This window comes from Erpetoichthys calabaricus, chromosome 13 (assembly GCF_900747795.2).
Source record: "Erpetoichthys calabaricus chromosome 13, fErpCal1.3, whole genome shotgun sequence".
Classification (NCBI taxonomy): domain Eukaryota; kingdom Metazoa; phylum Chordata; class Cladistia; order Polypteriformes; family Polypteridae; genus Erpetoichthys; species Erpetoichthys calabaricus.
The window spans coordinates 120,603,728-120,620,180 of record NC_041406.2 but is presented as its reverse complement, the minus strand read 5'-3'; the positions used below and the strand labels follow the sequence as shown (position 1 = coordinate 120,620,180).

The 16,453-nt window shown below is 39.4% G+C and overlaps 1 protein-coding gene across 2 annotated transcripts in view; it reads left to right on the top strand.

The window, feature by feature from the left end:
* Nucleotides 1-16,453, top strand: part of LOC114663651 (TPR and ankyrin repeat-containing protein 1-like) — a 147,714-nt gene that overhangs the window by 103,800 nt on the left and 27,461 nt on the right. For both annotated transcript variants that reach the window (XM_028817542.2, XM_051936047.1), the window contains exons 17-20: nucleotides 1,003-1,159; nucleotides 1,899-1,987; nucleotides 2,088-2,191; nucleotides 3,262-3,394. In XM_028817542.2, coding sequence (XP_028673375.2) covers nucleotides 1,003-1,159; nucleotides 1,899-1,987; nucleotides 2,088-2,191; nucleotides 3,262-3,394 — 483 coding nt within the window. The remainder of the gene's footprint in view (nucleotides 1-1,002; nucleotides 1,160-1,898; nucleotides 1,988-2,087; nucleotides 2,192-3,261; nucleotides 3,395-16,453) is intronic.

Genomic DNA, 16,453 nt, shown 5'->3' with positions numbered 1-16,453 from the left:
ATAATATCAGATTGTTTGGGAAAGATTTACAGTCTATATTAATGAGCTATTCTAATTCATATTGACAGGCTCTTCCAATTTGCATTGATCAGCTTTCAGAGTTAATTTGCAGTAGTTGTTCAACTTTGTATTTCCTTAGTGTGTATTGGCAGGATCTTCCAATTTTTAATCTCCTTTTTTATATTAGATAATTCTATCAGCATATAACAGAACACTTTCTAATCAACCTTTTAATATCAAGAAAAAACAATCCTGTTAATTACTTGAAAGAGGTCCCCAGTATAGTGTTCTACTGTGTACTCGGAGAGCTGTTCTGTTTCATATTTGAGGGTTCTTGAATTATTTAATAAGGCTAAGGCTGTATATATATATATATATATATATATATATACACATATACACAGTATGTACCCTGCCTGTTTATAGTGTGCAGCATTTCTACTTTATAAATTTCACTTTTATATTGAGCAGCTGATCTAGTTTATAATTGGTAGTACACACTATACTTCTTTTGTAGTCTGTAATCTCCCATATTGTGTAGCGCTTTTGCTTGCCTCATATTCTGTTTTACAGTATTTAGTAAGGGTTGTTTTTCCATGGCTAAGAGATATAATTTTCTGTTCTGAAAATACTTCTTAAACGGTTTTAAATAGCATTGCTTATTTTTATTGCTGTGCTGTCATCTATTCATTTTTGATGTTATGTTTTCTGTTTTTAGGGTTATAAATTTCAATATTTTCTTAGTGTTTCTGTTTGCCGACTACTGCTTTGAATTTTTCTCTGTACACCTGCCTGTCTTTGACACTTTTCTGCAAGTTTTATTGATACTGCTGAAGTAAGGATTGGTGCCTCTGCTGAATATTTTCCATGACTTATGAATCTGATTGTATATGAAGAACACCTTACAGTGAGAAACAAGACCTGATAGGAACAAAAGCTGTGACATTTGCATATAAATACCCCTGCACTTTTTTGGCTCACTTGAATTTTTGCTTTTTAAAGATGCTGAATGGGGAGTTGAAGCAACTCTACACGGCTATCACCAGAGCCCGAGTGAACTTGTGGTTGTTTGATGAAAATCTTGAAAAACGAGGCCCTGCATTTGAATTCTTTGTTAATGAAGGATATGTACAAGTTGTCACGACAGATGAAAACTTGGGTATGACTTCCATGCATACTTTTGTATAGTTGAGTGTTTTGAATACAATTTGTTCAACTCTGATGTTGTAAGTAGTTAAGTGAAATCTCAGTTGTGCTAAAGAACAAGAATTTTTTAACCCATGCCATAGTACTTCCTCACTTTAATTAATTGTATAAGGCGAAATATAAGAACAAAAAAAAAAAAAAATTTAATTCTGCAAAAATGATCTGCATTCTCATATAATGTAATAAAATATCATTATACTTTGGGTCAGTAAAAGTTTTTTGGAACGGTGTATAACATAATTTTAGGAGTTTCTGGAAGAGAGAGAAAATAAGAGTCAGCAGTCCTGTTGGTGGTGGGTAGGGCTAGACTCCTCTGTAGTGGAATTTTGGGTGAAACAAGTGTTGACATAAAGTCTGTTAGGATTTCATTCTGCAGAAAAAAGCTGAATCTTAAAGAAAAGAGGTTGTTTAGAGGGGTGTTTTTGGGTTTCTAAACAAAGAAGCATGGATTTCCACCTGATGCTATCAAAGTGGAAATTACACTCCTAGTTTTTGCAATTCATGTTTTTTTAAAAGAACATGTATTGATTGTTTTGACCACCAATTATTTCTCTTCATCATTCTGGGATGCAGAGTTTATATCAAACCAATTGAAACTATGTGAGAATGCTGTTCTCTACAGTTTCTATTTGCAATGCAGATTCAAAAGGTATAACTATCATTTATTCAAAAATGTGTGCCTCTTCCTACAGAGCTTGATGACAGCATGTTTATTAAATCCTCCACACAGCAGGAGTGGATTGGTAGAGGTGACTATTTTGCAAAACACCACTGTTGGAAAGTAAGTGTCGCTTGTAAAACATTTTATAAAAGCATAGTTTAAATTTTTACATATTTATTTTTGTTAAACATTACTTTTGTGGTATTCTTTTTCAATGAAGGTTGCTGCAAAATGTTATCAGAAAGGAGGTGACAAGAACAAGGAGAAGCTAGCATTGGCCAATGATTCTGTTCTCAATTTGAGATCCAAAAAAGTAACTCCAAGGTGAGTCTTGCCAAAAATGACTAGCTGTCCTAGTGATTAGCCTTGAGTTATGGCCTTCTCATCCATGAACATCTTTACTTATGCATGTAGTGTTTCTATAGCTGTGTCTCTTCCCGGTTCCCTAAATCGATACAGCATGAGTCAAACACATGACAAAAGACATTTCTGTCCAATAAACTTTGTTTTAAAAAGGTTTAGTGAAAATCTAAAAAGATACAAATCATGAAAATTCAGAAAAAAAGTTATTACACACACAGAATAAAAGGGAAAAAGGGAAAAAAAGTTTGTTGTACAAAGTTAGTTTTTTCTTGTAAGGCTTCATTTACTTTCTATCCTTAAAGTTTGAGTTATTTCTCTATGGCAAACTTACATATTCTTTACATAATACATTCAGGACGTTCTATATGTATAGCACTTTCAATAGGATTTGAAACTGTTTGCTGCCCTCCATGCCTTACAAATTGTAAGGCAGATCATAAACTGGTACTAATCTGTAGTCAGAGGGACAAGAAATAATTAGAATATTCCATTTAAAGTTTAGCTTGTGGGGGTTATATTAGAACCTCCCATTATCTATGCTGTTTTATATTTAGGTAAACATAACTAAGAAAATACTTCTATCAATTGTCACAAAAAGACTCCAGACAGTTAAAAAGGTTTGGGACAGCCACCCGTATATTATGATCCTGGCTGCAAAAGGTTGAAAAATGATTGAGTAGTTTATAAGACTGAGTCCAAAACAGAACAGAATATGTGGAGGTAAGATGGTGGTTTTAAGGGCTGGTGGAGGAAATTATGTCATCTATGCCGAAACCGGAAGTGATGTCATCAGAGCTGCCTCCTAATTGCATGTGTGTGACACAATTTAACATAACTAACAAATGGCTCTTACAGTTTCCACTCTCAAGGTTTAGTGTCTTGTTAATTGTGTCACAAACATATGTCCGTTGGCATATACAGCGCAAAACACTTTATTTTGTAAAAGTTAGGGAAGTCTGGAGTCAGCTCCAGTTGAGAATAAAATGCCATGCTATGCTACTTGTTGGGATGATTTTTTTTCCTTTTTGCAGGGAGTTGCAACTGGAATACCTGCAGCTTTCCAAAATATACCTTGAGTGTAATGCCCCAAAGTTGTCAATGAAATGCCTGAAAAATGCAAAGGAGTATGATCTGTGTGGCCAACTGTGTGAGAGATTAGGAAAGGTACAACATATTATTGCTTTTTATATTTTTATATTTTGTTTAAACCAGTACTGAGCTTCTTGTCCTACTAATATTTATCCTCCTGACATGGAACACACCTTCTTCTTAGCTTCATGCTGTTACGACCAACAAGTATGTTAAATAAAAATTATTAATTTATATAAAATATGCTTTTGATTTGCCAAAAATCTGAGCAGCAACAGTGAGACAGACAATTAATACACATGATTTTGCAAAGCACTTACAAGCCCTTTCATTATTCTGAAAACATAATCAATTTGTAATTGTTTCATGAGCTTAGAGGAGCTTATCCAGCCAAGTTGGCTCTCACGGTCAGCATTAGCCCCTTTCTCCATTAACTAACCCCCTAGAAAAAAGGACAAAATAAATATGTTCAAAGATAAAAAGTAAACTGTAATAAACTGAAAATTGCCACAAGGAATGAAAAAAAGGATATGAAGAGACTTGTTCCAAGCCGACTGTTATATTGCTGTAATGTGACTGACATGATATCAAATATCAATTTGTTTGACCTTGCCTAAAAGACATCAATATGAGACCAAACCCTCTTAACATCTTGACATTGTTGCTATCTTGGATCCCTGCAACAATGTCAGATTGCTTGCCAAACAATACAAATGGAAAAACTAAGAAAATAAGTGATGTAAATCACAAAACACCATGAAACAACTGTAGAATCTGATACTTTACTGTTACTCAGAAATTAATGAAAATGATTGCATTGATATTTATTAAATTAATATCATCTTTACTGTTAGCAACACCTATTATTGAAATTTTTTTAAAACTCTCTGCTTTACTGGTGTACTTTGGTGAATTGCTGCAGTTAATGACCAATTTGACTAGTCATAAAGCAGTTCAAGTTGGCTTGATCATCAGTCTACATGAAACCATATCTTTGGCCAAGATATCTTTTGTCCTGTATATTGTACTGTGGTTCAGTTGCAAGAAAAGGGGGAGCAAAAAGCAAAATTATCATTGTTGGCATTGTCTCTTCATTTAAAAACTTCAGACACTTTCTGTGAAGCTTTGCTATGAGGCAAGTAGATTTGTCTGGTCTGTTTTAAATTTTTTTGTTAACGTTGTTAATTTTACTGTACAGTGCTGTACAGTTCCATTCACATTTTAATCATTAACATGCAATTTTCATATAGGGATAGTTCTACTAATGTAAATACCTTACATTAACATGTAAGAGTATATTTGTATGTTTTTGAAGAACTGTTCAAGTCCTAAGAATGGTTCAGTATTTTTCCAGTTTTGGTGTTGTCGCAGTTGAGGCGTGGAGCCACCTCTTGAACCCTTAGGTACCACTCCAGACACTGGATAAAAGTACAATACTTCTTTATTTTGTACTCCCGTGCACAAAGCACCCTCCACTCCACACTCATAAACAACAAACTCTCAAAAATAAACACAATTCTCTCTCCTCCTCGCCCAGACACTTGCCACCCTACCTCCCAGCTCAGCTCCATGTCTGGGCTTTCCCACAATCCTTTTATACACCCTGACCCGGAGGTGTTCCTGCCCAATCAGTCCATAGTTCCTTTTCCCTTCCGGGTCAGGGTAAACAGTCCTTTTCTTCAACCCGGGACCACGTCGTGTCTTCCTGTCATGTGACCGTGACGTACTCCCGGGTTATAGGGCGCATAAGAGTCCACAAGCCCCCCTACAGCGACTCCCGGTGGCCCCCAAGGTATCCAGCAGGGCTGTGTATAAAAACTACATAGTCCATGAGGCCCTGCTGGAACTCGGGGCACGATCATGCTGTCGGGAGAGCTCCTCCTGGCGGCGAGGGCCGGAGTAAAATGCCGGCAATCCACCACAGTGTCCACTGCAAATTTATACATTTTCTTACTATGTTGTAATCCATGCTACTTTACATAAAATAAAGCTCAACTTTCCTCACCATTTGATACATTTACTCTTTTCTGCTCGCTTGCTCATTTGCCCTTTAATTGTTTTGAAATCCAATTTCTAACTGACTGTGGACACCAGTGGCTTTGTTACAAAAACCTATCAAATGCTTTTTGCAACTATATCGAAATAGTTACATTTGCTCTGCCTACATCTTCTCACTAAGTTGTCAATTTAAACAGGCTTTGCCAGTTGCCTTAATCAGAATCATCCACTCATAATCTGTACTGAATTTGATTTGTAATACCCTATTTGCATACAAGCAGTTTTTTAGTTTATTTCTTAGTTTTAATCTTAGATGGCATAGATGTAAGACCTTGGGATCTATATGTTCTTTGACACATTTTATCCCACTTCTTGTGTTTCCTCAGATAACAGTTGTTTTGTTTTATCAGAATTAATAGCTGGAATTTGTTTACTTGTTGTTTAATAATTAACACCTTTCATTGTTTTTTGCACCGATCCAGGGATCCGTTGTAACTAGTGGCTGAAATATATCAGACTTCTTGTTTTATGTCTTCATGAGCCATTCCATTTTTTGTTGCTTTGTAAATATTTTCTTGGCTGTTTCCTGTTTATTTTCAGTGATTTTTCCTCTTGTTAACTTTTCGGGCTTTGAAATGTACCTTTTTCTGCGTTTTGCTGGGCTGTATCATGGTGTGGCAGTTAACGCTGCTGCCTCACACCATGCAAAATGATAAATGTTAGGTTAAATGCTGGTTCTAAATTGGCTAGTTAAGTTTAAGTGTGAGCATTCCCTTCCCTATATCCAGGTTTACTTACTGCCTTGTGATCAATTTTACTTGTACAGGCTCTGGTGCCAGTGACTGTGATCAAAAAAATTGATTTCTTGAAGGATACAGCTTGCAGGAGCAGTAATTTTTTTGGTACTTTGTCTAAATTTTAATTGCATGTTTTTTTTCTTAATCTTTCAGATACTTTTAGTTTTTAGTTGTAATTTCCTGTATTCATACTGGTTTTTGTATTTTTTTCTGTGTTTTCTTGCTGTTTTTTTGTTTTGAAAACTCTAATGTTTACAAATTATATGTCTTTGTTTTTATGTGCATTGATGTATTTTCAAGTACTGTTTCAAATTTAATCTTGCTTTGATTGCTTTTCCTTAAAAAATAAATCACATCTTTTTCTCATACTTTGCTTTTGTTGTTAGAAAAGGCATGGTCTATACAGGCACTACCCTATGTTGAAGTTGAGAGTATTACAGAGATGAAGCAGGCATTTTTCCAGTTTTCCCTTTTCACTGGTTCTTTTTGGTCAATGTGTAAAATGTTGAAATCACTTAAGATAACCATGTCTTATGTGCTTCATGTATATCTTAATTGACTTGTGCATTATGTTTTTGTTTGTTACAAAATTTCTAAGGCCTGTTATAAACTCCAGTCTGTAAATATCATCTTTACTAATTTTTTCCATTGATAGTAGTGTCTTTAGTTCTTTTTTTTTTGTCTAAATTATTATTATTGATATGTATACATCATTCTTTCCCACTTCTTAAACTAAATTACAGTATATTTTCTTTCCCTGGGTTCCATTAGACTTCATTCTGTATTTTCAATAATATCATGATTCCAGACTAATGCCGTTATTTCTAGTTTATTTTTTGTAAGTTCTTTTGCATAAAAATTATCATATTATGTTCATAGAGAAAAGCCAAGCAAAATGACACCTTTTATTGGCTAACTAGAAAGATTACAATATGCAAGCTTTCGAGGCAACTCAGGCCCCTTCTTCAGGCAAGATGTACTACATATTATGTTCAAAAATTGCCATGTAATAATTTGGTCTTTTCTATGCATTTTTCTTCTAGATTCCCTTTTTATATTCTAGTTGAAATGTTTATGCAATTCCCTGTAGATCAAGTTTTCTAGAATATTTGCCATTTTTATGCAGTAGATAGTCTCTCTCATAGGTAAATTATGTGTTTTGGGAGGAGTGTTTCCAGTACTTTGTGCTTTCAATATCTTTTGGCCTACTATAAATTCTGCGCAGAAGGTGTTTGAGTGTCATTTGTCAAAGTGTGTCTACTCTGTGTGAGGAGACAAACTTAACTTCCTCATAGATGGCATACTGTTGTCGACTCAAGATCTCTGTTGCACATAAATTTGTTGTGTTACCAAAGATGGAAAATCATGCAGTTAACTCTCATTTTCTTCCTCACTCCGATTTTGATATTGTTACCATCAGACAGTTACCAGATTTTGCTTTTCTGTTCTTTTTTCTCAATACTGTTTATCTGGCTGTTGGTGGAAATGTTAGACTTTGATGTCTTTATTTTCTAGAATACTAGATTATACAAGTACTTGCACCTTTCTTATGTTCAGTTAATACCTGAACTTTTGCAAAACAGCTGTGCTTATTTCTATAGTGAACTAGTCTGTTAAAATATCAAATTTAATTCTTCTAATCTTACAGCAAGTTTTATATATAACTGTGGCAAATAAGGGCGCTCTCGTCCCCTTGAACCCTCAGACGACACATCAGACACCTGATACAAGTCCAATATTTTGAATTTATTATAATAATACTGTGCACATAGCACCACTACTCCAATAAACAATAACAATCAATCCTCCACTCCTCCCAGCAGCTCTGTCGCACTTCCTCCCAACTCTGGCTCTGGCTGCTGGGGTTACCCATGGTCCCTTTATACTTCTTGACCCAGAAGTGTTTCTGTCCCTCAGTCCATGTGACTCTTAACACTTCCGGGTCAGGTGAAAACTCCTTTTCTTCAGCCCAGAAGTACGTCATTGCTTCTCTCCCCTCGACTGGAAAGTACTTCTGGGTTATAAGGCAAATAGAAGTCCTTGGGCCTCCCTGCAGCGTCCCCTGGCGGTCCCCATGGTATCCAGCAGGGCTGTGAAGGGAAACTCCATGGTCCATGATGCCCTGCTGGAACCCGGGGCATCTCCACGCTGCAGGGAGGGCTCCACCTGGCAGCTTGGGGGTATTGGCCGGGATAAGCTGCCAGCCATAGTCCACAATATTCTCCCCTCAGCGAAGAACTATGGTTCAAAGCATCCAGCCCCGCGAGGGATGTCTTCCTCCAGGAGGGAATTCCGGTTGGACCTTGATCATTCCGTTTAAAGTAATCCCTGGAGAACCTAGGGGGAACATCATATAGTGAGACACTGTATCCCCCGTTCTCCAAGGACAGTTTCAGCAAATATGGCCCAGCCGGCAGCCTTTGTTCTCCTGCTATTTTCCTTCTGCGGAACTGGAAACAGTCCGGAAACTCGGGTTCCGCCCCTTTTCTCGCTGAGGAGGGTTCCATAGCCGCCCTTGTACTCTCCGCACCCTTTTCAACTTTGTCAGGAGACCCTCGTTTCTCTTTTAGGATCCCCTGTTTAATCTGGGATTTGTCCACAGTTTGGATCTCTCTATGGGAAAGAGAGAGCCCTTTTACTGTCTGCACCCTCTTCGAACTGTAAATAACCGGCCCCGCTGTCTTTAGGATCTCATCGTTCCGGGAGACAGCACTATTCAGCTGCTCCGGTCCAATCGATCCTTCCAACGGAAGGCTCGGTCATTACACAACACTCCTTTGTAGGGCCCGCAGCTACTTGGCAACCGCTACTTATTAATCACGGGCCCGAATCGCTCTGCGTCCCTGTATTATGCACGGTACCGGTAATACTCACCTGTACCGCCAAATCAACTAATAGAGACTCCCGACCAAACCGCCGTAGGTATTCTTCTACCTTTCTCAAGGGCACTTCGGTCGTTGCTCCCAGTTCTCCGATGTCCTTCTTGATCCTTTCCAGAGTCTGTAAAAAGCTATTTACGAGCTCGAGCAATTTCTCCAGCTCCCGTACATCCATAATGTTTTTTAACTCAGTCAGAGGCAGGCTAAAGCAATCACTAGTCTTACCTTCCGGCTGGGAGCCAATGAGCATGCCCGGTCCTGGCACGTGCTCTGTTGGGACTCGAACAGGCTCCTGGGAATTGGAGTTTTGCACCGTAGAGGTACGGGTCGCCGCCACCGGCTGACTGCAATCCACCTTTTCAAATTTAGCGGCGGACCGTTCAGTCATATCCTGTTCCTCTTTACCGTCATTCGTGGCTAGCGTTGCTTCGCTTGCCTCCCCTTTCCCCTTCAAGGAGCTCGGTTTCGTCGGGGAAACAACGACCTCACCTATGGACCGACGCTGACCTTCTCCTTCCCACAATCCTGTGGGAGCGATCACGTGTCCTCTTTCGGCGAATGAAAGGACCCCATCCTGGTCAGGTGACCGTTTGTAGTTCTTTTGGTTTCCCCAGCCTGCCCCGGGATAGTCCACATGACTATTCATGTCAAATAGCATCCCACAGTTCAGACTCCTAAATCGGCCAGACCCTTCATCATCACGGCCATCTTGCTCAGGTGGGAAGTATGTTTTCGACTCCCCATCAGATGCAAGAAGACAGGCTCCTGCAAAACAACTAAAATAAGGTCCCGGCAAATCGGACGTTTTTGTGGCACATACCTCCGGACTCCGATGGTGTTCCCGGTGTACAAAGAGGTTGTCATTTGTGTCCGATGTCCGACAGCCATCCCGCTGCCGTAACGCTCGGTTCCTCTTGGCGTCGATCATTGCCCTGTCTTCTTCGCTTCCCACTAGGTATGTCCATAGACGTGCACCGTCATTGGTAGTCTGCTCCTTTGGGCACCCCCATTCTTTTTCCTGGATTTCTTTCCCATCTCGGACCGATGTTTAGTGAGGCTTTCCGGTGTTGCAGCGCTGTCTGTTGGGCTTGCGTCAGTGTGGATTTCAACGGTTTCCCCGTATGTCGTGACAATGTCTTTGGGTTCTGTACACAGAATTATTTCTTTACTCATGTCCTCTGCCAAACCGATGGCCAGAGAATCCTGCCGACTACGCCACTGTGGCAAATAAGGGCGCTCTCGTCCCCTTGAATCCTCAGACAACACATCAGACACCTGATACAAGTTCAATATTTTGAATTTATTATAATAATACTGTGCACAAAGCACCACTACTCCACACTACTCCAATAAACAATAACAATATTCAATAAACAATCAATCCTCCACTCCTCCCAGCAGCTCTGTCGCACTCCCTCCCAACTCCGGCTCGGGCTGCTGGGGTTACCCATAGTCCCTTTATACTTCTTGACCCGGAAGTGTTTCTGTCCCTCAGTCCATGTGACTCTTAACACTTCCGGGTCAGGTGAAAACTCCTTTTCTTCCACCCGGAAGTATGTCATTGCTTCTGTCATCTCAACTGGGAAGTACTTCTGGGTTATAAGGCAAATAGAAGTCCCTGGGCCTCCCTGCAGCATCCCCTGGCGGTCCCCATGGTATCCAGCAGGGCTGTGAAGGGAAACTCCAAGGTCCATGATGCCCTGCTGGAACCCGGGGCATCTCCACGCTGCAGGGAGTGCTCCACCTGGCGGCCTGGGGGTATTGGCCGGGATAAGCTGCCGGCCATAGTCCACAATAACAAACAGCAAAGTTGAGACAGACGGGGATACCACTCTATGTTAGTATGTCAGCATTATGAGTCTTTTATTCTCTCTGTCACATTTACAGAAGCAGATGAGAGATGAGATGAGAGAAACAAAAACATAAAAGTATTTAAAGTTCAGCTCTATTGCATGTGTGTATTTTTTGTTTTAACTTAAAATAGGTAAGTCTTCGGCACTAACACACCTAAACAAACACCACTGTGGTCTGGGCCATGAGAACCTCCTACCTCCTTCAAAAATTACAAAAACACACAGCATAAGTTATGGCACTCTTGGGCTTGCCTCATTTAAATTCAAGAAAAATGATCATGCTCATTCTTCTTCAGCCTGCTGTCTTTCATTTGGTACTCCAGACGTTCCTCTAGCATGCTCACTTTCCTCCAGCCACATAGATTCTTCTGCATTACATACCAAAGGCAATATCTTTTCTTATCAAATATTCTAAATTTTAGTAATTTGAGTTTGTGGCATGTCCTGCCATGCTTCTCAGTCTGGATTCAGGATTAGATGCATTGTACTATACAGTCCATCACAAAATCAAATAGCAGAACAGGGAGAATGTGATGTCAGTTAATCTTGATTTTAGCCATTTATATTTTTTAGCTATTAATTTATTATTTAATTACACAGTAATTCAGTATCAGTTTAATCATTTGTTTAGAATAGTCAATAATAAGACTGTTACCTTGATTGAGCCAATTGATAAATGTGTACAACCCGTTTTGGTGATGCTCTGTAGTTGTGGTACACTGGGCAATTATTGCTTAATATACACTCACTGGGCAAATTATTAGGAACACCACACTAAAACTAGGTATGTCCTCCTTTTGCCCTCAAAACAACATTAATTCTTTTTAGCTTGGATGCCAGAAGATGTAGAAAACATTCCTTTGAGATTTTGGTCCATGTTGACATGACTGGATCATGTAATTTCTGCATATTTGTCAGCTGTGAATGTCCTGTTCCACCACATCTAAAAGGTGTTCTTTTGGATTCAGATCAGGTGAGTTGACAGGTTTAAAATGAGTTTTGCTTTGTGAAATGGTGCATTATCATGCTGGAAGTAGCCATTAGAAGATGGTTATATTATGCTATGAAGTGACAAACATGCTCAGAAACAATACTCAAGAAGGCCATGGAATTCAAGCAATTTTGGTTGGTATTAATCTCCTGTTGTACCATATTCCAAAGGTGAACAAATCATCAAAACTTTTTTGTTTTTTTGGATACCAATAATTGGTATCCTGGCTTCAAAGTCGAAAAATGAATACAGCACTGATGTGCACAAAACTGAGTCCAAAACAGAACTGAGGGAATAGGGAAAAGGTGGAGGCTTTTAAAGGGGAAGACAGGAAGTGAGGTCAAAGGGGTCGAGCTCATGAAGGTCTTCAACTATAAGCTCGAGCCCGGATGTGACATCACAGAGGCCGGAGCCGGCAAGGTCTTCTTCCATAGGCTCGGTCCCGGAAGTGACGTCAAGAGGACCAGGTGGGATCTCTCGTGAATGGTCTGCAGGAAAGGGAGAAAAAGAGTCAGTGCACTCTGTCACATCCTGGTCTGATTTGGAATTGCCCTTACTCAAGCCCTTTAGCTGCCTCCCATGCACACGTGTTTGACACTATATATTTATGTGATATCTGAATTACTCAAAGAGCATTGTGCAGCTTTCTAATTGGATGAACAAGGCTTGCTTCCCTGTATTAAATATTTACAAATATGTGTGTTATTTATGATTTATTCACAGAATATACAGTGTTTGTCTTCAGATGCTAGGTATTCTGAATCATCTTGTTAGTTTTAGAGTTGATGTGGAAGCCTAAAGACATAACAATGAGATATATTTTATCTAATCTAAAAAATGTTTTTTATTAACATGTTTAGTTTTCTACTTTTGGAAAAAATAAAGAAACATATGTTATTATTTTGATTCATATATATCCATCCATTAGTTATCGAACCCATCTAAATACAGTCATGAGCTGAACCAAACAGTTTAGCCCAGCCATCAGGTGCAAATCAGGAACCAATCTCAGATCAGGCACCAGTCCATCACAGAGTCAATCTAGGCTTATACTTAGAGTCACTTATACAGATACAGTTTGGAGAGTTGCCAGTTAGACTAAAATTCATGTCTTTGGGTTATGGAAAGATAAATAAAATATTTGGAGGAGAAATTACACAGAGATTACATGTATAAAGATTTCAGCTCTGAATAACAGCCGATTAACACTAAAAAAGTCGTAATGCTTGGCCACATTAAATTCCTTTGCACCTCCTCATCAGCGTCTTTTAACTGAAGAAAAAGAAATTGGGTTATGGTACAATGTAGACATGTCAGCTTGGCTGGTGCAAGGGTAAGAACTGCTGTCTCATAGCCAAAAGGTTGCGGGTTTGATCCTGGGTCCTTCCTGCATTTACCGTTTTGAGTATTGATCTGCTATTATTATCACTATTATAGAATAAAAACATATATTTGATTTGAGTCTGTAACAGCCAGCTGGAAGTGTCATCTCATGGAGTGAGACCGGAAGTGATATCATGGGAGCCAGATGGAATTTGGTCTGCAGGGAGATAAGAGAAAGGATCAATGCACTCTGCCACCCTCTGGTGTCCGTGAATTAACCTTCTTTTGAGCCCTTTAGCTGTCTCCTATGTGCATGTGTGTGACAAGACGCAAAACTTATAACAATTTAAATTTAACAGAGTTTACAAAATAAATGGATAATCCTTAAGCTTCATGATTGGGTTCTATGGTATTTTGAATTCTAACATGTGCGACAATACAGATATGTGCTAGAGTGTGTTTGTTTAAAATGAGGTCAAGGTTATAAATAACATCATGAGAAAACAGAATATTGTTTTGATAAGTTGAACCATGACCAAGCCATAAACCTTTGTACTTTTGTGAAGGAAAGTGATTTGTCATTATACAGTGCATCTGGAAAGTATTCACAGCGCATCACTTTTTCCACATTTGGTTATGTTACAGCATTATTCCAAAATGAATTAAATTCATTTTTTCCCTCAGAATTCTACACACAACACCCCATAATGACAATGTGAAAAAAGTTTACTTGAAGTTTTTGCAAATTTATTAAAAATAAAAAAACTGAGAAATCACATGTACATAAGTATTCACAGCCTTTGCTCAATACTTTGTCGATGCACCTTTGGCAGCAATTACAGCCTCAAGTCTTTTTAAATATGATGCCACAAGCTTGGCACACCTATCCTTGGCCAGTTTCGCCCATTCCTCTTCGCAGCACCTCTCAAGCTCCATCAGGTGGGATGGGAAGCGTCGGTGCACAGCCATTTTAAGATCTCTCCAGAGATGTTCAATCGGATTCAAGTCTGGGCTCTGGCTGGGACACTCAAGGACATTCACAGAGTTGTCCTGAAGCCACTCCTTTGATACCTTGGCTGTGTGCTTAGGGTCATTGTCCTGCTGAAAAATGAACTGTCGCCTCAGTCTGAGGTCAAGAGCGCTCTGGAGCAGGTTTTCTTCCAGGATGTCTCTGTACATTGCTGCAGTCATCTTTCCCTTTATCCTGACTAGTCTCTCAGTCCCTGCCGCTGAAAAACATCCCCACAGCATGATGCTGCCACCACCATGCTTCACTGTAGGGATGGTATTGGCCTGGTGATGAGCAGTGCCTGTTTCCTCCAAACGTGACGCCTGGCATTCACACCAAAGAGTTTAATCTTTGTCTCATCAGACCAGAGAATTTTCTTTCTCATGGTCTGAGAGTCCTTCAGGTGCCTTTTGGCAAACACCAGGCGGGCTGCCATGTGCCTTTTACTAAGGAGTGGCTTCCGTCTGGCCACTCTACCATACAGGCCTGATTGGTGGATTGCTGCAGAGATGGTTGTCCTTCTGGAAGGTTCTCCTCTCTCCACAGAGGACCTCTGGAGCTCTGACAGAGTGACCATCGGGTTCTTGGTCACCTCCCTGACTAAGGCCCTTCTCCCCTGATCGCTCAGTTTAGATGGCCGACCAGCTTTAGGAAGAATCCTCGTGGTTTCGAACTTCTTCCACTTATGGATGATGGAGGCCACTGTGCTCATTGGGACCTTCAAAGCACCAGAAATTTTTCTGTAACCTTCCCCAGATTTGTGCCTCGAGACAATCCTGTCTCGGAGGTCTACAGACAATTCCTTTGACTTCATGCTTGGTTTGTGCTCTGACATGAACTGTCAACTGTGGGACCTTATATAGACAGGTGTGTGCCTTTCCAAATCATGTCCAGTGAACTGAATTTACCACAGGTGGACTCCAATTAAGCTGCAGAAACATCTCAAGGATGATCAGGGGAAACAGGATGCACCTGAGCTCAATTTTGAGCTTCATGGCAAAGGCTATGAATACTTATGTAAACGTGCTTTCTAAATGTTTTTATTTTTAATAAATTTGCAAAAATCTCTAGTAAAGTTTTTTCACGTTGTCATTATGGGGTGTTGTGTGTAGAATTCTGAGGAAAAAAATGAATTTAATCCATTTTGGAATAAGGCTGTAACATAACAAAATGTGGAAAAAGTGATGCGCTGTGAATACTTTCCGGATGCACTGTATTTGCAACTAGACAGGATCTAACAGTAGTTTTTCATTCCTGGAGTCAAATATGACACGCTGATATATTTCTTGCTTGGTGAAGTGGATGAAGTGCTTGCTGACTGCTACTGAGCATCGCTACTTCTTTAATTATAATATAACATTAGCTCTTAAAAAAGCATTCAGACCTCTTTCCTTCCTGTAGACTTTATTATATTGTAGATTTAATTTTAAATGAGAAAGTTTGCCATTTTTGCACATCATTCTATACTCAGTAACCAATGATGACAAAGTGAAAATGTTTTTAGAAAGGTTTGCAAATTTACATCTTGCCTGAAGAAGGGGCCTGATTTGCCTCGAAACTTGCATATTGTAATCTTTTTAGTTAGCCAATAAAAGGTGTCATTTTGCTTGGCTTTTCTCTACATTCACAATGGCTAACACGGTACAACACCCTAGTACTAAAAAATCAAAAACTGAACTCTTACTTTATCCAAATTTTTGAGTACAGCTGAAAAGGGACTTTACTTTTTAAACTTTCCAGGGAGTGCCAGGAGCAGAGCACTGTGCAACAGGCATTTTTTGGTTTAGAAGGTTCTTTTTTGCATTTTTGACCTGCATGCACATAACCAAAAGAAACTGTGTTTAAATTGCTGGAAAGGGACTTTTGTTTATAATTTTGTAGGTTGTGAGGTGTTTGGAGCACTGTGCAGCATGGGCAGGGAACAGTGCAGGTAGTGGTAGAAGCCAGCAGAACAGCAAGTAAATAACTGGAGATGTAGCAGCAAATAGTGGAAAGTAAGCACGGCTCCTTAGTGGGGAGTTGTTAAATCATAAAAAGTATAATAACTACATTAATCAGTACATAGCGCTTATACTTGAGAGCAAGGGTATAAATGGTTTATATATTAATTGTGAAGCATTTATTTTAAGTACAGTGTAGACAAAGGGCTAGGCTTGAAAGTAAGGTGAGGTTTAGCATTAGTTAAATGTCCGGTAGTAAAGGCCACAGACGCTGAAAAGTGGAGGTGGATATCAGGGCAAACAGCGGACAGAATACTAAATATATAACCTGTGTCGTAGCTGTG